Raw genomic sequence first — 23,238 nt, 5'->3', positions numbered from 1 at the left:
GAAAACTAGAACATGAAGAGTGAGCTACTGGATCAGATCCATAAACCACACCGTGTGATATCAAAGGACGTTTCCTAGGAAGTTGTAATGTAGTTTTAATGATGTCCTCTACTTTTTTAGCACTACAAAACATAGCAGATTGGTTTGTTTTTTTAATTTTTTTTTGGCTGTACTGCATGGCATGTGGGATCTCAGGGAAGTGCAGTAACATCAGTCTTAACTGAGTATGTGAGAGAAACAGGAACAACATAATGGCTAGGGTAGAACAGAAATTTTGGAAAAGGAGGGAAACTAGGGGATTTTTTTAAACTCGTATTTTTAAAATGCCACACAATTTCACATCCTCAAAACTTGAGTCATATAACATGATTCTGTTTGTAAGGAGAGATATGGTAATGAAAAGAAATACAATAAGATAATTTCACCACAAATATGAACACAGGTTTTATATTATAGATCTAACTATGGGAAAGAGGTGGAACAAAAACTGAGGAGCTATACAGACTGGCCAAGTAAACTTAGTTTAGGGACCCATGACACTGTCTGATCTTCTACAGTAGAGGCCAAGGTGACATAAAGGTTTTTAGTTTTAGCCTGTAACCCTATACTGTGGCCCTAAAGCTTCCTCTCTCTTCATCCAAGTTGGACAAACAATTAGTTGTATAGGGAGGCAGAAGGGGAAGGGATTCTGTAAGGCTAAGAGGCCTCTTCTAAGAAAATGATGAAAACTGTCACTAGAAATAGAGCATATGGATAGGAAAAATTATCTGCTCCAGGAAAGGACTTCTGAGGAAGCATGCTGAGTCACAGAAGACCTGAGCTTAAATCGTAGCTTTAGTATTTTATAGTCACATAACAATTCCTCTCCCTCATCTTTTAAAACAGTGTTTCAGCTTCTTCTTCTATAAAATAGGGCCAACATTAACCTACTTTGCAGAGTTGTAAGTATTAGTGCGAATTTAAATGCCCAGTGCAGTGCATAACATACAGCAAGTTCTCAATAAACATTATGGATCTTTCTTGAATGTCTCTTGTTCTATGTTTCTAAAACTAATTTCATGGATCTGTCATAATTATAAGCAACAATTATATAGCACTTCATTTTTTTCACAAGTCCTCTATAATTATTTTATTCCAGTTAGACATGGGTAAAGAAAACTGTGTTCTTTCAGCACTTAAAAAGTTTTAATAATCCTCATTTATTAAAAACAAGAGCATCTTGGTGAGATAATGTAATATAAAGCAATTTCTACTTTTCTCTAGAAAGAAAAAAGGCTCAACTTGGATTTGGACCCAGATATTATACTTGGAGAATTTTACTCTTTCCTTTTTTTAAAAAGTTTTTTAAAAAATTTATTTACCTTTAATTGGAGGATGATTGCTTTACAATGTTGTGTTGGTTTCTGTAATACATCAACATGAATCAGCCATAGGTACACATATGTTCTCTCCCTCTTGAATACTTAAAACTCTTTTGAGGAAAAAAATAGGAACTTAGAAATTAGACTTAACTAGAAAACTCACCCGACTTTCTCTCTCTTTTTTAGCCATGAGCTCAAGTTCCTCTTTGGCATTACTCAGTTCTTTTTCCAGCCCCGCAACTGTATCCAAGTCTCCTAAAGATGAATAGATAGTGCTGCTTACAACCAGTATCAACATAATACGATCTGTGCTGCCTTATTTCTGAGAAATTTATTCTAAGATACAATCCAATAACAACAAAACATATATACACAGGATGTTCTTTGCAGCATTATTTGTAATAACAAAACACTGCAATCCATTTATAAGCCTATAAAAAGAAAATTGAATATGTATAGTATATCCACACAATGAAGTTCTATATATAGCTTTAAAAAAGAATGAGGAATATCTTTATGAACTGACATGGAGTGATTTCTAAGATATTAAGTACAACAAGCTGTTTAGAAAAGAATAAAGAATACATCTACGGAGTATGTTTTATGTTAGGAAAAGGGGACACAGGCATGTTACATATACACATAGGATTAATCTGCTTACTTCTGTAAAAAGAAACACAGGAAGGATACCTCAGAAATGAAACCAGTTGCCTTCAGAGGATGAGTGAAAACAGGAGAGAAAGGACAGAGAAGTAGATGGGACTTCTGAATACACTTTTCTATATTTTTGAGCTTTGAACCATTTTAATGTTTTATTATTGATGGGTAAAGTTAGTTCAACAATAATGAGGAAGAAAAAGCCAAAACTGAATACTAACAAAACGAATGAAACTAAACAGCCAGTGTCAGAGAACAGACTTGTGGCTGCCAAGCGGGGATGGTGGAGGGCTGGATTGGGAATGGGGGGCTAGCAGATGCAAACTATTATATACAGAATGGATAAACAACAAGGTCCTACTGTATGGCAAAGGGAGCTGTATTCAATAACCTGTAGTAAACCATAATGCAAAAGAATCGGAGAAAGACGTATACAACAGAATCACTTTGCTGTACACTGGGAACAAACACAACATTATAAATCAACTACAGTTTAATTGAAAAAACTGCTAATGCCAAAAAAAGACAAAAGAGGCTAGAAAATGGTTCTAGATTAAAGGAGACTGAAGAACCATGACAGTAGGGAGGGAAGAAAACAACCAGCTATCAAAGAGTATTACAGGGACAACGGAAACTCTGAAAATAGACTGCACAGCAGATGCTACACTGACTGAACATGGTAATTGCAGTTACCCAGGAGGTTGCTCTTGTTTAATGAAGTATGTAGGGATGAAGTGACATGATCTTTGTAATTTTTAAATGGTTCAGAAAAAAACATTACATCTGTGTGTACAAGCACATACATGCAAGAAATAATGCAAAAGTGGCAAAATTTTAACAGTTGGTGAATCTTAATAAAAATGTACATGGGTATTCACTGTACTATTTTTGCCACTTTCATATAGGTTTGAAATTTACAAAATAAATTGGGGAAAGATGCTTTTTAAAAAAGGTAAATAGGGAGTAAATTAAACAAATCCAGCATCTTTACTCTTTGACTAGAATAAAGTTTCCCACTAAAAAATGATTACCTGCACAGCTTACCTATGAATTCCACAATGCCCTATACTATAAAACAGACACAAAGTTTTTACATTCTGAAAATCATTTAAAAAACTGTAAGTTAATTCTTCAAGTCCACAACACTCTATCAGCACTATAGTCACCAAGTCACTAATCATGGTGAGCCCCTGTTTCTGTAACACTTCTCCAGATCCTAATATTTTGGTCTCTGAGACTAATCTAAAGCATTCATTTTGAGTTTTGCTTACACCTCACATATAATTCAGTTACTTTTATGGAGTTCAAGGCCTAAAACCACCTCTTGGATGGGGCAGAGCTTGGCAAATGACTCAATGTACACTGCCTACTCTTCCTAATACTGTAACGTAGCTTATGTCTAGGTACAGTAAGTAGCCTCAGCTTGCTTCAAAGATACTCAGGAGAAGGTATCAGCCCCATGGTCCTGCCAGGCAGGTTTGAAAACACTGCCTCCTGCATTCTTGAGTCCCTGCAAAGCTATCTGAAAAGGAAAATTAGGATGCAGCTTCTTTGGGCCAAATCATATAGCCAGAACAATAGCTTTAATTCAATGTAAGGTAAAGTCAGTTCTCCCTAGAATAGACATCTCTTCAGTCTTTCAGTGGAATCCAAGCTTATTTTTTCCATTAAGGTAGGAAGAGAAAGAGAGTCTTGGCCAAATCTGCTAACAGAGTGTTACAAGAAGGAAAGACAGAAATTCCTTACTGAAATCAAATTTGATACTTACCTAACGAGGACCTGGGTACGGTAGCATCCCTTTTGGCAGTCAATGAAGTGCTCTCATCTCTGGAGGGTATATGCACTGAACCCTAAAAATTGGAAGAGTCAGGGGATTTAGGAAGATACAGAAACCATGATCACAATGACAGGACTTGGAACATCCTCACACAACTTGGTATTAAAAGTATCATACTTATGCCTCAGATATAAAAAGAAAATGCAGCTGGCATAAACATCTATACAAGTCTATAGTTCTTACTTGACCAGTTTGCTCTTCAAGATGGGGGCTGATGGAGGTAACTTCAGCTGGTCGGTTAGACAGGGGTGCTTGGGACATCATGAAATCTTTCCCTCCTAAATATTGGCGCAGGGCCTGTAATTCTGAATTTCTTTCCATTAGAGCTTGTACCATCTTTTCTGCAGCAGCCTAGTAAGGAAATCACACACAACATGAGAGAGAGACTCTAATAAAACAAAATTTGTGTTCTGATGTCATTTGTTAAAAGCATTTAAAAAAAAGTTAGTGGGGCTCTAAGAAATCATTTCCTTACTTTCATTTTACAGGAAAAAACAGTCAAGCAGTGGAAAGAAAGTCTCTCATACACAGAATACCAGAAAAACAGAACGCAACATGTCTATCATAGATAAACTAATCTGAAATTGGTTCTGCCAGAAATGCCAGGCTAGTAATGTATTGAACTGGGTAACTGATGTCTTTCTTCACTTGGGGATACATGTGCCTTTGGCATGGATGGTCTTTGCTCAAACATTTGTCATTTGCATGGTTTGCTCCCTTAAAGTGTCTAGGAAAGTGTCAGTCACTCAGTTGTGTCTGACTCTTTGTGACTCCATGAACTGTAGCCCATCAGGCTCCTCTGATTCATGGAATTCTCCAGGAAAGAATACTGGAATGGGTTGCCATTTCCTTTATCAAGGTCTTTGCCAAATTTCAACTTTTCAGACTGGCCTTTTCTGCATTTCCTACCTAAATGCAGCAAGCTCATCTCTACTCCCAATTTCTGCTGACCTGCCACATTCTTTTTTTACATTGCACTTACCAGTAATCAATATATCTATTATTGTCTCTCTCTCCCCCAACACCTGCAACTGGATGAAAGTTTTTTAAGAGCAAGCACTGTGATGTTTTATTCAGTGCTGAATCCCAAGCTCCCAGAACAGGGTCTGGCCCATAGAAGGCACTCAATACATAGGCACTCAAGACCTAGATATTGAACAAATCACACAGAAACATTTTTATCAGACCACATGACCAGGAGAATCTGGACCTCAAAATCACACCAGTTTATTTCATTTCAAATCCCATAGTTTACTAAGACACATGATGGCACAATAAGGAAAAAACTGATAAAGAACCTGCCCGCCAATGCAGGAGACATAAGAGACATGGGTTCGATCTCTGGGTTGGGAAGATGCCCTGGAGGAGGGCATGGCAACCCACTCTGGTGTTCCAGCCTGGAGAATCCATATGGACAGAGGAGCCTGGTGGCCTATAGTCAACAGGGTCACAAAGAGTCAGACACAACTGAAGCAACTTAGCATGCACACCACATAGAAAGTCTGCATTTAATCAGAAAATCCAGAAATAATAAACTAAGACTAAAATTACTAAGAATGTAAGATGACAGATATGTCAGATATAGCATCAACTATCTCTGGTGAGAATTACTACTATTTTAAATAAGAAGCTGAGCCCTCGTCATAACTTCTAAGAGAAATAACAGAATAACCTTCTAGTTTTAGCATGGAAAATTCAGACTCTTTAGGGATTTGGACATAACCATCTTAGAGGAAACAGTACCTTATTAATTTGCCCTAATAAAAATCTGTTAGATTATGGGAAGAAACAGAGTAAATAATACACAAGATATCTTGTGTCAGACATATGATCTAACTGGCTTGACTCTTTTTCTAGTAATGCTGCTTTTAGCACCACTCCTCCAAGTGTGGTTCACGGACCAGCAGCATCACCATCATCTGGAAGCTGGTAAAAAATGCAGATTTTTGAGGCTATGTTTTTCAAAAGCTATTTGAGGGATTGTTCTGCATGTAAAATTCAAGAAGCACATCTAGAAGAATACAATCACTACTCTTCCTTGAGCTGAAGATCTTTTGTAATTTCAGGCATCTCTTAGATTCCATTATTTTACTACCAACACATACACAACATATATGTGTATATTAAGTGTAATAAGACAAAAGGGTGAAAAAGAAAACTCAAAGACTCATTAGTCTCCTGCTAAATTTTTAAATAATTTACAATAATTGTTAGGCCATTCTAAAAGCAGTTCCTGCAGCACAAAGCAGCATGTTTCTAACAAAATGTGTATTTACTTCAATGGGCCTGAGAACTGGATGAGTGGAATATAACCATTCCATACTATAAGGAAGCATTAGAGACTATTACGGTCAAATAACATAGGCAAATGATAAGAATCTATTTCTCTCTGAAAACTGACTAGGGGGAATTCTGAGTGACTGGTCCCTGAAATGTAGCACAAGCCAACTATACCAGACTCTAGCCTTTAGGAGAAAGATATATGGAAATGAAGATAAATTAAGAATTTGCTTTTGAAATATCTGTGCATTGTTATTTTGAAATTACTATCTATATCCCATATTTACTGTGAGATTATTTACTCTCATCACAGCTTTGAAAAAAATCTTTTCTTCCCTCTTAAGATAACTCAGATTTTACATGAATTAAGACAAAATGTACAAAGAATAAGCTTTCTCATATCTTGGGTAGAAACAAAATATCACTCAAGTCTTGATAATTTAGAATCGAAATCAAAACACTCCAGAATCCCATATTCCTTTCAGTCAAAATGATCAGAAAATTAAGGAAAGGAAAATGTTATCAATATATAATGAACTTAATGAGTGGGGATATGTATTATTTAGGCATCCTCCAAAAGCAAAGTGTTCTAGAAATAGTTCCTATGGGTGTCCCTGGTGGCTCAGCTGGTAAAAGAATCCACCTGCAATGCAGGAGACATGGTTTTGATCCCTGAGTTGGGAAGATCCCCTGAAAAAGGGAATGGCTACCCACTCCAGTATTCTGGCTGAAGAATTCCAAGGACTGTATAGTCCATGGGGTCACAGAGTTGGATACGACTGAGCGACTTTCACTTGATGATTCATGTAAAACTATAGAGTCAATAGGCTGAAGGAAAAACAGCTAATAGAATGGACTTAAGACAACACAAATTTTACAAGTAACAAGGGTCTAATGCTTTCTGTAGTGTGGACTATAAATGTGCAGGGCGAGTCTCTCCCAGCCTGTGCATTAGTCCTTACTCGGCTCTCCTGCTCTCTTGCGCTCATGGACTGAAGCAGGCCCTGAATCTCCATTTCATATTCCACCGCTTGCTTGTTCCGATCACTCAGAAGGTCCTGCAGCATCCGTTCTTTCCGCTGTAGACGCTGGCACAGCTCCTCAGCTATCTCACTCTGCCCTGGTCCAAGTTTGCAGAGCAATGTTGCGGTAAGATCCTAATACAGGAGAGAGAGTGTAAGTTCTGGAGGAAAGAATTACCTCTAATACACATCAAAGGGCTTAAAAGAATCTATCACAGAAGAGACAGCATGATGTTTTACTCATTTTTGTTGCCCCAGATCTAGCATAGGCCTTGCACATAAAAGACTGTCAATACACACTCAGGGAATGAACATTAATAATACAGAAAAAAAAAAAACTTAGAAAGGCAACTTACATGTTGTTTTCTAAAATAAGTCCTTTCCTTATATGCTCAGGGCATGTAATAATATTAGATGGGGATAAAAGGGTACTCAGTTCATTTATTTTCTCCCCAGTTTAACTTTATAGGGGAACGCACAATGATAAACTGCAAAAAACAACAAGCACTGTTTTTATAAGCACGGTGATGTAGCTCCCAAGTCTATACTAGGAGGTAACACATGGTAGTTAAAACTGTGGAGCCACACCATCTAGATTGCACACTGGTTATACCACTTATTAGCTATGTCACTTTAGACAAGTTAATTCACTTCAGAAGTCTGTTCCCTTGACTGTAAAAGAGGAATAACAGTATGTACCTCATAGGTTTGTAAGGATTCAGTGAATATCCATTAAGCTCTTAAAACGGGGCTTCCCTGGTGGCTCAGTGGTAAAGACTCTGCCTGCAATGCAGGAGATCAGGGTTTGATCCTTGGGTGGGAAAGATCCCCTGGAGGAGGGCATGGCAACCCACTCCAGTATTCTTGCCTGCAGAATCCCATGGCCAGAGAAGCCTGGTGGGCTACAGTCCATAGGGTTGCAAAGAGTCAGACATGAGCGAAGCAACTAAGCAGTAGCAGTAAGCTCTTAAAATAGTGCCTGACATAGCATATGCACCATAACAAAGGTTACTTATCATACTGTGGGTATATTTTTTAGATCTCATTAATTCTCACATAACTTCTTTGAGAAAGATAATTGTCCCCTTGAGTTTAGAGGTGTAGGGAAAAAATTCCCATGAAAGCCAATGACCCGCCCAGGCACAAGATGGAATTAAACACTTGGGTCACCAGCCTCTCAGACCTTAAGAGTCCTAATCCAAGACTGAGATTATGTCATCACTAAACCGACTGCCCGTAAGTTAACTAAATACTTGCCTCTACTTCTTTGTTTCTGTCATGCAGAGATGTCTGTAGCTGCTGAATGATGCTTTCTTGCTCCTTCTGCCAACAGCTAAATTTGGTTTCCATTTCTTCTTTCAGCCACTGGAGGTTCTGACAGGTGGCAGACAACTGTTCCACTTCCAGGCCTTTGGACCTCAGGAGACTCTCCATACTCTACAGTCATAGAGACAGCAGTTGCTAAGTCAAAGAGCCACCCCACGCTCCTCAGCATGAACAGACCTGACCCACCTTGACATTATCTCCTATATTATCTTATCGATTTATGTTGCAAAAGGAAAAACTTTGTATCTAATCTAACAATGCCATATTAGTCTATTTTTTGTTATTAGAAACTCTTATCTAGTTTGTAGAGAGATAGATCATGTATGTTCTAAATAAAGTATTTTGGAAGAAGTGAAGAACTTTTTCAAGAAGTTCCAGATGGTTAGATATTAAAGATCTAAAAGAAATATACAAAAGTAGCCGAGAGTAAGTATTAATAAGAGAAATAAGAACTCTTGACTGTGGTTCTACACAGACATGTACATAATATTAATGAGAAAAATACAATACAATAGTTGCATCTGAGCAATGGTTCTATAAAAGCATAGAAACACTGACAAGAATTAGAAATAAATTAGAACTATGAATCCGTATTCACTGCCCTGTCCTACAAAGTTCATACTAGAAGTGCTAAAACTTCTCACTCCATAGTCTATGATAACAGAACTAATGACTGCTATTTTTGTTTGGTTTTGCATTTTTTAATATATAAAACGAATATCCTGATTTTCAGCAAACGATGGAAGGGGTGATGCTTCCGGCTTAGAATCCGAGTGGGAGAGGGATGCCAAGTCAGGACGGAGTCTGCTCTCACCTGCATGGTAGCTTCATTGGAGGAGAGGATACCGCGCAGCCTCTCTAAGTCGTGATCTCGCTCTCTCATGGCAAGATGAAGTTGACGCAGTTCTTTTTCCTTTTCTTCTAGGCTGGAGAACTTTTCATCTATAGCCCGCTGCAAGCAGTAAGCATACCAAAGCTCCGTAAGAGCCACTATTCTGATTACGCTTATTCAATAAGATTCCAAATATAAAAGAATAGAAAACCAACTCCAAAAAGCAGCAAATTCAGTTAACACACATTTCTATAGTCCCCCTGGGGACAGAATAACCCAGAGCATCATGAGCAGAATTATGGAACATACCTCTAGGGCAACATCTCTATCTTGTATTCTTTGCCTAAGTTTCTCAAGCAACATTTCATTTGCTTCAAGGGTTTTGTCCGAGTTATTTCGGTACTGCAGGAGCTCCCGAAATTCCTAACAGGACCAAGAAATAATTTCCTTTATTCCTTTTACTTAGTATTAACTGAATTCCTACACTGTGTCAAGCAATCTGTTAGTGTTTCAGGATAAAAAACACAATGTGATCACTCTCAAGGGGAACACAGTTTAGCAGAGATAACAGACACACGAAGTGCTAACAATTCCACATCAGATATATGTGAGTATATGTAAACACATCTTCTGGGGGAACACAGGACGCATGGTCTAACTCTGCCTGAAGGTGTCACTAAAGTTCGCATGAAGGAGGTTATGTTTGCTCTTAAAGCAAGCACTAGGAGTTTCCCAAGAGGCTGTGTAGGGTATTTCTGTCAGAGAAAAAAATGTAGGTATAATATATGTATGCGTATTATGAAAAAAATCACATGGTCAGTGAAGTATAAGGTATTCAATGTGACTAAATCTTGGAGTAGGTGGTAGAACTGACCACTCTCTTCCTCAGTCTTCCATTTTTTCCCCTATAACTTACATTTTATCACCTAAATAACTGGATATACAGAGGTCTTCAGTGGGAGCAGAAGACATATCTTCTCTTCATCTTCCCCATTCCTGGCCTGGTATCTGACTCACAGAGATGCTTAATAACTATTGGCTGAACATTTACTGCTTAAGTCTTTCAGGTCTGTAGTTCTTATTTTCCTACACTTGCTGGTTATCATCTTGGTTCACGCACGGATTTACTTTCTATTTCTTTTGAATCCTCCTGGTCCCCACACCTCAGTTCTCCATGTAGCAGGTACTCAACACAAGTGGCCACTTTGAGATGATACGAACATAAACGCCTGTGTCCCGTGAACCCAGTTTCAGCTGAATCATTCTGTGGACTCACCTGAAGCAGCTGCTCTTTGTGACTCACACTGTGGTGGAGGTGCTGAATGTGCTGCTCTTGGGTGCGAATCTCAGTATATTTTTCAGCCTCCAGGGTATGAAGCTGTTGGCTCTTACTCTGAAGTTCTCCTTGTAGCTGCTGTAGGGCTTTTCGCAATTCCTGAATTAAACAGATTCCCTTTCTCAAATAATCTAAAATTTTCACATGGTCATTAGATACGGAGGCCTTAAAACTTTCAAGGCATAGAGAACAAAAAAATAAAGTAGCAAAAGGTGCCATTCTTAAAATTACGAAAGAAATACTACAAGGGTCAAATAGGATGAGGGAAACTATGGGAACTGTGGATGGGAGTATTAATACTATGATTCAATACTTACTTTTTGACTTAAAAGTGATCTATCTATATGAGCACAAAGTGGGATTTGATTCCAGTGTAAACGTGGATCCTTTATTTTACCAATAAGCTCAAGGATACACGATTATTACCCATCCTTTTAATTCTTAAAAAAGAACTGGGAGCATTTTTTCCAAGCTAACAAGAAACTATTTAAGAATTATATGTTTTAATTTTTTAAAAAAAGCACACATGGCATGCCATTCCTCTCACTTGGTTGGTCTTCCTGCTTTTCTGTCTCACTGACTTTTACCCACCCTTGAAGAATAATCTTAGACAATGTTCCTTCGTGAAGCTTTCCCTGGCTCCCCCAGCTCTCCCTATATATTCCTATAGGATCCTTATGCCTCCTCTACAATATTTACCACACTATATATTCCCATAGGATGCCTATGTCTCTTCTACAGTATTTACCACACTGAAATACTGTCTCCATGACTGTCTCTCATACTATATTACAAGTAACTGAGGAGGAAAGCGCCTGTGATAGTCACTCTTGTATTTCCAGAACACAGCCCGTTGAAATGAATTACTTAGATTAAGTACATTCAACACAAGCTATCCTTATAAAAAGTTATTACCAGGGCAAAGTTCACCTTTACACACTGCCACACAATGATTAATCATTTACTTGGTTATGTTTCCAAGAAGCCTCTTTCTGCTGCTCTCTCTCCTGTGCTGCAGCCTCTACAAACCGCACACATCGTCTAGCATCAGCCAGCTGCCGTTCTTTTTGTCGTACTGCCCTCTGGAGCTTCTGTATTTCAAGCTGGCTGCAGAATAAAGCACTTTGAAGATCAAGCAGAGCCACCTGTTGCTGAGCTGGGGAAGTACCCTCTGAGTTCTGAAAAGAGAGTGAAACGCATCGTCACGAGAAGGGCCGGCACTGAGCAGCCAAGAAGACCAACGCGATCAAGACCGTGGCTGAGAGCGGCACATCCTCAAGTGACGCCTCTTGTCCTGGGTGACCCTCACATACATGAAGCTGTTTAAGCTGACTCTGGTGCAGCATTTCTCGAAGCTTAGCCATTGTGTCGTTTTGACCTTCAATCACCTGGTACAACTCCTCAGTCTGCAAACGAGAGAGGGGGTACCAAACATGTTAGCAAACTAAGTATAAACTCCATTATCTTATTATCTCACCTATACAGATTTTCGTAGCAGGACTATTCCAAAATACCTATCTAGATGACACTACAATTTCTCTACGATCTGTTAGGCTGAAAATATCCATTTCTACAGATTACAGGATACTTGTCTACTTTGACAGGAAAAACCATTTCCTCATAGGTCCATGATTGCCAAACATTTTACCTCACTTTCCCTGCTTTTCAGAGTTTCCTTGAGGTTTTGAATTGTATCATCTTGCTTCTGAGATGACTCCTGAGCAGACTTCAGTTCACAGCTCATTTCATTCAGTTTTTCTTGAAGAATCTGAATTCAGTAAAGAAAAACCGTTTGGTAGGTCAATGATCTCTTTTACTCTCAAATGCAACCATGAAATCTGTCCTCAAATCTAGGTTTAAAGGATTTCTTAGGGGATGTTACATTGCTGTTTTCCCCCACACAGTGTAACCATTAAAGTCTTAAGTCAATCAGCAAGACAAAGTAACAGGAGATATGAAATATTTCCTTCAATACTCAATTGCTTCAACTCTCATGAGCTGTGCATTCTGTATGACAGCAGCCGTACTGGGGGTACTTGTCCATATGAGTCACTAAGGAGCCTTTATACAAGGACCAAGGAGCTTTTGCTATCTACTACATGACAGGACACAACAAGGGTACAAGCAAGGAGTGCTGCATCCCAAATTGTGGGAATTTTCTTCTAAGCAGATGTTAAAACCCATGGGCTACATAAAGGTCAAAAGTTAAATCAAAAGCATAAACTTCTTGTCTCAGTACCTTATACAGTTAAAAACCATATTCAAGTTTTAATCTCAGACATAAAAGACAGCAGAAATTCTGATCTGTGCAGAACAGACTAAAACGCTTGAGACAGAAAGGAAAGAGCTACACTTCTACGAATATAAAGAAACCCTTTGATCCCCAAGGGCGTGGTTTTGATCATACCTTGTTGGTGGTCTCTGTTTGCTGGATTTTTTCCTGGAGTTCTGCCAGATGGGAATCAGATACAGACTGCTGAGTTGTACCAGTCTCATTTGAATTCAACTTCTGTTGTTTGAGTAAGTCTTCAGTCACGGGCTAGGAAGAAGCACAAGCCAAGTTAAGCGTACCTGACAATAAATTTTATCTTCAAATGTTTTTGGCCTCTTTTGCCAGAGACTTAGCAAATTACGGGTGCTGAATGGATCATCGGTATGAATTGAAGAAAGGAAAAGTTCTGTTCCTTATTATGACTTATCAAGTCACTTACTCCCAAGCTACCATTCCTACCTTTCTGTATGAACCTGCATAAACACTACTCAAAGCAAGTAATTCAGAAATTAAAAAGGAGGGAGGATTTTAAAAAACACTCATGATGACCAAATATTTGCTATATTCTATTTTCAATCAGGGAATTCAAAAGATCAAATTTCTACCATCCCTAGGGGAGAAAAAGTTATAGCTCAACTACCCTCCTTATTGTATGCCTATTTCACATTATTAGAAAAGTGAGTAGATTTCAAATATGAAGCACATATTAGATACCAGTATTTAATCAGTACTAAATTTCCTAACTTTGGTAACTGAGTTGTTGTTATGCTATATTAAGATATATTATATCTGCAACTAATTCTCAAATAATTCACAAATAAAAAATGTGTCTACAGATAGTTGGAGTGATAAAGCAATTATAGCAACATATTAGCAACTCATAAATCTATGTAAATATTAGCAACTGGTGGACTTGGGAGTTCTCTGTACTTCTCTTAAGACTTCTCTAAGTTTGAAATTATTTCAAAGTAAAAATTAAAAATTAGAATTTAAAATCCATAAGGTCTGGGAAGGAGGTATGTTTTATAGGAATATCAGTTCATCAAAAAGACTTAGGAGAAAAAAACATCTATTTATATTTGAGACAATCAAGTATAGACAGACTAAGATAAACTTATTGAACTTGACCCAACATTCATTATGAGCTAAGATACAGAATTAAAACTTTAGCAATTCACTGTGGCATTAAATTCTACCTTTTCTCTCCCTGCTTCCTCCCCTCTTCTCTCCCACTCCCAATTAGGGAAAATACAAATCCATTATGAAGAGAAAAAAGGTAACTGCTATTAATTTTTTCTTTACCTCACACGTTCAAGTTCTGACTACCACCTTCCAGGCTGTGGGGTTATAGCTGACCTTAAACCACTTCCTGATAGCAGCTGACTGGAAGTTGGGCTTCCCTCCTGGCTCAGATAGTAAAGAATCTGCCTGCAATGCTGGAGACCTGGTTTCAATCCCTGGGTTGTGAAGGGAACAGCTACCCACTCCAGTATTCTGGCCTGGAGAATTTCAAGGACAGAGGAGCCTGGCAGGTTACAGTCCATGGGGTCACACAGTCAGACACAATTGAGTGCCTTTCAGTTTCTTTCTTAATAAAGATTTCAGAAGAAAAATCTTTTCTATTCTCCCAGTGCTGTTCATCATTTTAAAAAAACATCTATGAAGTACCCTAATATGCAAAGCACTATGGGAGGGGGAGTGGGGAGCTACAGAATAAAAGAACAAGGAAATACACAAAATAAAAGATAGTGACAAGGAAACAGGTAAGCAGGACAAAGTCATTAAGTTACTCTAAACTGGCTGATCAGTGGGAGGTCTCTTTCAGACAGTATTTAAATGAAGATCTACCTGATTAGGAACCAGCAATGCAAAGATCTAGGCAGAGGAACAACTCAAGAAAAAGACCTAGGGTAGATATGACCCTGGGAAAGAAAAAGGCCTTTGTGGATGGAGAAGTACTTTCCAACAGAAGTATAATGTGAGCTATATGTGTAATTTAAATTTTTCTAGTATCTTCATTGACTAAAGTAAAAATAAATAAAGTTAATTTTAATAAAACATTTTGCCACTCAGTTGTGATTGACTCTCTAGGCCAGAATACTAGAGTGGATAGCCCTTTCCTTCTCCAGGGGATCTTCCCAACCCAGGGATCGAAATCCAGGTCTCCCGCATCACGGGTGGATTCTTTACCAGCTGAGCCACAGTTCAGTGCAGTTCAGTCGTTCAGTCGTGCCCGACTCTTTGCAACCCCATAGACTGAAGCATGCTAGGCCTCCCTGTCCATCACCAACTCCTGGAGTTTACTCAAACTCATGTCCATTGATTCTGTGATGCCATCCAACCATCTCATCCTGTCGTCCCTCTCCTCTCGCCTTCGATTTTTCCCAGCATCAGGATCTTTTCAAATGAGTCAGTTCTTCACATCAGGTGGCCAAAGTATTGGAGTTTCAGCTTCAGCATCAGTCCTTCCAGTGAATATTCAGAACTGATTTCCTTTAGGATGGGCTGGTTGGATCTCCTTGCAGTCCAAGGGACTCTCAAGAGTCTTCTCCAACACCACAGTTCAAAAGCATCAATTCTTTAGCGCTCAGCTTTCTTTATAGTCCAACTCTCACATGCATACATGACTACTGGAAAAACCATAGCTTTGACTAGATGGACCTTTGCTGGCAAGGTAGTCTCTGCTTTTGAATATGCTGTCCAGATTGGTCATAGCTTTTCTTCCAAGGAGCAAGTGTCTTTTAATTTCATGGCTACAGTCGCCATCTGCAGTGATTTTGGAACCCCAAAAAATAGTCTGTCACTGTTTCCACTGTTTCCCCATCTATTTGCCATGAAGTGATGGGACCAAATGCCATGACCTTAGTTTTCTGAATGTTGAGTTTTAAGCCAACTTTTTCACTCTCCTCTTTCACTTTCATCAAGAGGCTCTTTAGGTCTTGATGAGCCACAAGGGAAGCCCAAGAATACTGGAGTGAGCTATCTGGAGTATAGCCTATCCCTTCTCCAGGGGATCTTCCTGACCCAGGAATCGAACTGGGGTCTCCTGCATTGCAGGCAGATTCTTTACCAACTGAGTTATCACGGAAATCCTTCAATGAAACATTTTGACCAAATATATTGTATTTAAAATATTGTCACAAGTATGCATGCAATATGAAAATTAACAAGATACTAATTCTTTACATTGTTCCTTTAAAATTAAAGGTATACTGTACATTCATAGCATCTCTCAATTTGGACTAGCCACATTTCATGTGGTCAACAGCCACACAAGGCTAATGGTCGCCTTGCTGGAGCACACAGGGCCAGAGCACGATGGGCAAAGGGGATGCTGACACATGACGAAGTGGGAAGGCAGGCGGGGCCAGATCAGATGTAGCTTCTATGCACCACAGGTAATGAAGCTGCATTTCATTCTCATTGACATAGGAATGGACTGCAGTGTTTTTAACAGAAAAGTAATCAATTATATTTAAATTTTTAAAAGATCACTCTAGTTGCTATATGATAACTGAACTGTTGGAGAGCATCAGGGGAAATGAGAAGAACAGCTAGGAGGCTGCTGCATGGGAATGAAAATACTGCTTTGGATTATAGTGGTAATAAAGGAGGGAAAGAGAAATGGATAGATTTGAACATGTTTTGAAAGTAGAGTCAACAGGCCTGGATAGTGGGAGAGGGAGAAAGAGACAAGTAGCAAGGATAAGGATTCCTAGAAAAAATTGAGATATTTGTTGTTGTGGGTATAATGGGGAGCCTTGCCCTGAAGCAATGTGAATTATGTCACACCACAGGAGAAGCAAGTCTTTTAATAGATATTTACAACAATTCTACTGATAAATAACTTTATCACTTAACAATAAAACATTCTCTACAAAACTTGGCTTCTTACTTTCTCGGTGTAAAACAACTTTCCAACAACATCTATTTTAAAGTACTTTCCAAATTTAAACTGTAACCAGCAAAATTAAGTAAAATAGCTTCAAGTTTTAAATGCCAGGGAAGGTAGCCATATTTAGTCACTTCAAAGAATCTTAGACCAGTGAAGGACACTTTATAAACTAACCATCTGATCTACTCTCAACTCACATGTGAGAAAACGGAGACTTGTAACAGGTAAATAATTTGTCCAAAGTTACACTGGAAATAGGATCCAATTAAGCTGAATGCACTTAAAATGGTAACTTCTCTTTCATATCTATAAAATCAACTGCCTATCATAATGCCTGGAATATTAAGTAAGCAGTGTTTTTCACTCAGTCGTGCCTGACTCTTTGTGACCCCATGGACTGCAACCCACCAGGCTCCTCTGTCCATGAGATTTTCCAGGCAAGGATGCTGGATTGGGTTGCCATTTCCTTCTCCAGGGGATCTTCCCAACCCAGGGATCAAACCCAGGTCTCCTGCATTGCAGGTGGATTCTTTACCAGCTGAGCCACAAGGGAAGCCACCTGGAATATTACTTGAGCCAAAAATTTTTGCTTAGAATGAACAACAGAAGAAAAAGCAAATAAGCAACAGGCCTGTTTTCTAATTTCCAGCCCAATGTTTTAATCCCTCAGTGGCTCTCTTAGAAAAAAGACTGGCTGGATAGAAAGGGAGATGTTTAATTTAAATATTTCAACATCAACTTTAAATCTGAAGAATGCCGCAGAAAAGCACATAATGAGCCTGGACCTTGTCTGAACCCATCTTGGCATGCATATTCATAGGAAACCTCTTCTTCTAGGAATGTAATATATGGACCGAAAGTCTGGAAGATGCTTGTTTCTTCTTTATTCTTAGTACTTTATTACTATAAATCTCAAGGGAAAAAAAAAAAAAAAAGCCCTTGCAGGTAAGTCTGCCAAAAGAGTGCTTATCAAAGGCCCACTGAGTAAACAGCTGACAATTAATTCTTGTGAGTATCAAGTACATAAACCAATCACTCCTATGAAGATTGTGTAGAGCATGATATCAGTAATACTTGATCTGGTTGAATGGGTGTTAATCTCCAGGGTATCAGTTACTAAAATCATGTTGTAATCATAATTTTAAGTTGGTTTTGACTCAGGACAAATACTTTTCAGCAACAGAAAAGAGAATTCCTTCCAGGCCTAATGCTGCATAATGTAAGACCTTTAGGCTAAAAGGCAGTTATTTTGATCTGTATTAACAGCATTTTTCTTGTCATAACAGCATTTTCCTAGTCATAACAGCAAGTCATAGAGCTCAAACTGCTATAATTTTCTATCCTATTGTTAGTAATAGAAGATACAGCAGCATCTAATGCTTACATCTTGCAAAGGGCCTGATCTGGGTTATGTAGCTAAGCTATGAGAGGGATAAATTCATCGCAGTCATACAAGAGCCAGGTTCTGGCATTGCAAGGTTTGAAGCAAAGATCTCTCGCTCTTTGAATTTACAGAAAAGGAATCTGCACATGAGCCAAAACTGAAGTAATGTTCACTAAGGGACCACAGCCCTCCTATCATAGCTTTTCTAGTTCAGGAAATAACAAGATAGAAGAAGGCTTCAAACCTTTCTTTAAATAAGTGAAAAACCTTGGGTCTTTAGACATAAATTCTGTAGGAGGCAATAAATCAGTTTGCACAATATGAGAAAATTATTAAGCAAAACTACACTGTTGCTCGTTAGCTTTAAAATAAGAAAGAAAGAAGGAAAGAAAGAAAAAGGAGAAAGGCAACCAGGAGGAATTCTGATGGTGACATTTAACAGTAACCAGATTAAACAAAGGAAGCAAAATGCCCTTACAGAACAATCTCCCTCTTTAGGAGAGAAGAGCTTTTCTTCATATTTGGAGTATAATTTAACTAAAGGAAAATAATTTGCACTTACTTCTATTCTATACACACTTGTTCAGAGAAAGACAAAAATCTGTCTGCCTTTGTCCCACTTAGTTCTGCTTTCGCCATAAAGCACACTAGGCCTTAAAAAGCTTATAAAAGTCAACCAGACTTAGACAGTAGATCTGGAATCCAAAATACACATTTTATCTACAAACACTTTATGTCTAATTAATCTATTTCCCTCCACATTCTTAATTATTGGAGAAAATAGCTTAGCAATCAAATACCAGAATTCTTCAGGCTGAATGTTTTCTCTCTCCTCTCCATGTTTTAATATTCAACAAACAGTAAAGACGGTAAAGCCTGGTGATAGCAGAAGTCTTATACTGCTGTATTAAAGGGCTATTTTTTTTTTTCTAATGTCTACATTTAGTGAAGTAAAGGGATTTGACCTAAAGATACAATTACCATATTTTAACTGTGCTCATCAGGATGCCAAAGTTCTTCACAGGGTCTATCCCTAAAGAATCCACCTGACATCCTCAGGTTATAGAACAAAAGCCCTGCACTTAAAATAAGTAGTTACTTAATTCAATGCCATCAGGCAATGTGATTTAATACACAGAATAAAAAGGTCTTGGATGAGAATGGCTAGGAACTTTTGACTCCACCTGAGCTAAGTTATTTAACCATGAGCTTTCCATATCTCTAAACTGACAGACTGCCTGAGATGATCTTTAGAATCCTTCTCAATTCCAAAATTTGTTGAGCCCAGGCACCAACAGAGTATTTTAAATTTAATATGGAGGAAAAATCTTTTGCTTTACTGCAGTTTTCTAAGTCTTCACCTTTCTTCAATATTGGCCATATTTGAAGGGGGCTATATTTCTACTATATTGGTCATATTTCCCATCCACTCTGTCCAACTACTTTTAGATCCTAATACAGAAACACTACGATGAATCTGTGACATCTATGTTGGCTCACAGAAATACTGTACTGGAAAGCTCAAATTTAGCTGTGAAGGCCAATGAAAGAAAAGGGAGCAAAAGGAAAGTACACAAGCGTTGGGCATCCTAAACATTTTATAGAAATGAAAACACAGTTTAAACTTTTGGATACTCATACTTTTCCCTAACAATGCTGTTTCTGACAAGTTAGTGTAAATTCAAAAATATTTCTCCCATATTCTTACTGTGATGCAAATTTTATACACAATAGAACTGTTTTTCAAAGCTGTCAAGTGAGAGTCAACAATTTCATTTAGAAGCTCTAAGATTCTGGGATGATGTTGACTGGTTAGCAAGCTTTCCAGAAACACCTTCTAGATTGTCCACCTCTGTAACAGTATGACTAAAGAATCTATATCAAGTAGAACATGCCAGATGTTTCACAACGTTAACTGAAACTACTGCTGCTGTATAAACAAGACAGCATCTGTCAGGCCCCTGTACACAACTGAATGTAAAAAGTTGGTATGAACAGCTCAAAGTAAGATCAACTGCCATCTTCCAGTCATTACGAAATTCACGAGTAAAACAGGTAAAACTCTATCACCCAATAACGGATGAAGTCCTGCTCAACACCAAACATCTTCACATAGAGCTCGTTATACAAACTGGCTGTAGACACGTTTTGCCTTAACATTTTAAATTTTGAATTCCCAAGTCTCTTTTATGAAAAAGTCATCATTAGTCCTCAAATGACCTCTTAATTTATTATAAATGTTGTCCACATATTACAATATTTTGGTGGATTAATAGGTTCTCCTCAAACCTTTACCCTATGCTCTAATCAGTTCAAGGCACAGGTGGGGATGAATGGCTTAATGCTCTAGGGCGGACTAACTTGGGAACTAACTCCCTCACAGAAGAAAATATTCATAAATCTAAAAGTGAAAACAAAACAAACAAACAGAAGTAGAGAGGCGGTAGGACAAGTGAGAGGAAAGAGTTCCAGTGCCAGAAATAAGATTAAAAATTGTTTAAGATGAAAATGAATTATGAATCTTTGTCTTAAACATGTACAATTTTGATAATTAGTGGGAAAGCCAACAGATAATCTTATAAAGAGGCTACTATGGAAAGCAAATTACTTGTGTGAATCACATTTATTAAAATGGACAGAAGCAAAAGGTAAAGCAAAAATGGGTTCAATGATTAATTTTCTCAAGTCTAGACTATTAACCTTCCCCTAGATAGAAATCATGTGAAGCCTGAAGCCAGCTAACTTTAATCAGAAAGGCAATATGCAGCCATTTTGTATACCTGGACCCGAAGTGGCAGATAATCTTCACAGAGATCATCCCACAGCTCCTGCAGGTCTGAAATCTCCAAGGGATAACTCACAGGTGTCTTGTAAAGGGGTTTCAAAGACCTGTTAAGGAAACCAGAACTAACTCCATCTGTCATGATATGGCCAGGCCTGGTTCCAGATGGATTGGATTTCACTGGAATAGGAAGCTTGCTCCCTCGGGGGCTCTGGATGGGCTTATAATCAAGACCTTTAATCATGCTAAGAGCTAGCTCCAGCTTATGGTTACACGTATGCTGGGGAGCCTGTTCATCTGAACAGCAGTCACACTTTACAAGTTCCTTTGCGCTTCTCTCAGGTTCCTCATCCTTTGGTTGTGGAGGACTAGCCTGGACACTTGCATCCAAAGATTCCACAGAGGATCCCGGGGTCCCTTCCTCCATGCTTTCTCCATCTGGCGGTACCTTCGCATTTGGTAAATCCGGTGGCCCAACCTCGGACAACGCTGGTTCTTCAGTGCAAATGCTGGTGGACCATCTGGTAGAGGGGCCACAAGAAATACTTTTCGCCACCTTTCGAGGTACCTTACAAATGGCTTCGTAGTCAGAATCAGCCACCCGCAAAGCTGCACAGCCTCGGCATCTCCTGGGTCGATTTCCGGGGCCTTCCGAAGCATGACAGCTGTGCTCCTGAATCTGATCTTCATTTTCTACCCAACACTCGAACCCTGAATAGGCAAAGTCTTCCTGGAGCAGTGCAGAGTATCTGACATCGGGTAAGCTGGAAATGTCAACCGTTCCATTCCCCGCCTTGGTCTCCGCGCCAGGGTCATCGTTATTCTTCCGATACATGCTAGCAATGCAGAACTTGAGGCGGTCCTTCTCCAGCAGCAGCTTCTGCAAGCGCTCAATAGAAAGGGCTTCGATCCGGGCAATGACGGTGTCGAATCTATAGATCCGATCGAGCATGAACGCGCACTTGCTGCAAGCAAACTCAGCTTTGCCATCGCGGGAGACATCCTTGCCCAGGACGTGCGACAACAGAACCTGGAGGTTGAGCTTGGACGCCGTGTGGAAGATCCAGCGCCGCTGGTTTCCGCACAGCTCCCGGGCACAGATCCTGCAAATCTCCTTCATCTTCCCTCCTACGGTTGCCGAGCTTCCCGGAGGCGGCTGCTGTTCGGTGATCGCTCACTGGCGCTTGGTTGCGTTCCGTCTCCCGCCTCGGTGGCCTCCGGCTGGCATGGCACAGCTTGGTGGGGTGCCCACCCTGCAGGGGCGCTCCGCTGACACCCGCGCGCGGGTTCTGGGTACCAGAGTGGTCAGCCCCGCCCCTCGGGGAGGCGGCGGGCGAGGAAATGCCTCAGGAGGATGCTGAGTGACAGCAGCGCAGGCCGCGCTCAGAACCTGCCATGTCTCCTCCAGCTGTCTCTCCCGCCAGCCGCTGTGTCCTCAATGTCCTCCCTTTTCAGCGGGCCGAGTTCGCGGTCCTCCGGCTGCCGCCCGCGGCTGACGCAAAGACTCAGAGATTGAGGATCAGATTTCAAGATGGCGCCGGCGGCTCGACGCCTGCAGCCGCCAGCAAACTCCTCTGGGAGCTGTAGTCCAGGAGGCCGGCTCCTCGCTCTGCGCATGCGGGGTGGCCAGCGCGTCCCGTCGCTTCCGAACAAGTCAATGCCTCTCGCGGTACAGCGCAGGCTCGACCTGCTGTGGTTACCCAGGTGGAAGAGCGGGACGGAGAACGACCGCTGCCAGGCCACTTTTATCTGCTAAAATTTCACTCCAAAAGCGCACCAGTCCCCTTGCGTTTCCTCCCTCCCGCCCGGGAGGACTGTCCGAGGCTCTGCACGGGGAGGAGAAAGCCGAATCCCTCCCCTTCTGTCCACGGGTACTGCCACGTACTCTGGAGGGAGCAGTCTCGCAGCACCACTGGGTACCGCTGCGCGCTGCCTCTCTCCGGCCCCACCTCCTCTCCCTTCTCACTCCTGTTCCTGGAGTAAAAGGCCCTGGGGCTACACCCGCGGCCGGGGAGGCGGGAATTTTAGGAGGCTCAGTTCAGCCTCCCTCTGGACTGTCGGGAGTACTCAGAAAAGAGGACAAGTGTTTCTTCCCTCGCCATGCTGGGGTTGAGTTTACCAGGATGATTTGCCTTTTTTTTAGAGAGTAAATTGAGAGGCGGCACAAAGCAGTCACCTGAGAAAGAGTCCAACAAAAACCACACGAATGGTTTACCAAGAGTTTGAAGATGCTGGACAAAAGGAGCTTTTTCAA

General features: G+C 40.0%; 1 protein-coding gene across 21 annotated transcripts in view; it reads right to left on the bottom strand.

The window, feature by feature from the left end:
- Positions 1 to 23,238, bottom strand: part of PDE4DIP (phosphodiesterase 4D interacting protein) — a 244,857-nt gene that overhangs the window by 59,364 nt on the left and 162,255 nt on the right. For 11 of the 21 annotated variants that reach the window (XM_018045995.1, XM_018045991.1, XM_018045987.1 and 8 more), the window contains 12 exons: positions 13,059 to 13,190; positions 12,300 to 12,419; positions 11,965 to 12,057; positions 11,617 to 11,829; positions 10,592 to 10,750; positions 9,625 to 9,738; positions 9,298 to 9,435; positions 8,415 to 8,594; positions 7,098 to 7,292; positions 4,039 to 4,206; positions 3,787 to 3,868; positions 1,525 to 1,616 (listed from right to left, as the gene is read on the bottom strand). In XM_018045995.1, the coding sequence (XP_017901484.1) occupies positions 1,525 to 1,616; positions 3,787 to 3,868; positions 4,039 to 4,206; positions 7,098 to 7,292; positions 8,415 to 8,594; positions 9,298 to 9,435; positions 9,625 to 9,738; positions 10,592 to 10,750; positions 11,617 to 11,829; positions 11,965 to 12,057; positions 12,300 to 12,419; positions 13,059 to 13,190 (1,686 nt within the window). Of the gene's footprint in view, positions 1 to 1,524; positions 1,617 to 3,786; positions 3,869 to 4,038; positions 4,207 to 7,097; positions 7,293 to 8,414; positions 8,595 to 9,297; positions 9,436 to 9,624; positions 9,739 to 10,591; positions 10,751 to 11,616; positions 11,830 to 11,964; positions 12,058 to 12,299; positions 12,420 to 13,058; positions 13,191 to 20,982; positions 22,623 to 23,238 lie in introns of those variants that run through there. The other 10 variants (XR_001295452.2, XM_013962486.2, XM_005677771.3 and 7 more) reach the window with 1 other exon arrangement.

The sequence above is a fragment of the Capra hircus genome, chromosome 3 (genome assembly GCF_001704415.2).
Source record: "Capra hircus breed San Clemente chromosome 3, ASM170441v1, whole genome shotgun sequence".
NCBI lineage: Eukaryota > Metazoa > Chordata > Mammalia > Artiodactyla > Bovidae > Capra > Capra hircus.
Note: the sequence above shows the minus strand (reverse complement) of the source record. Positions and strands in the feature narration are given on the sequence as shown.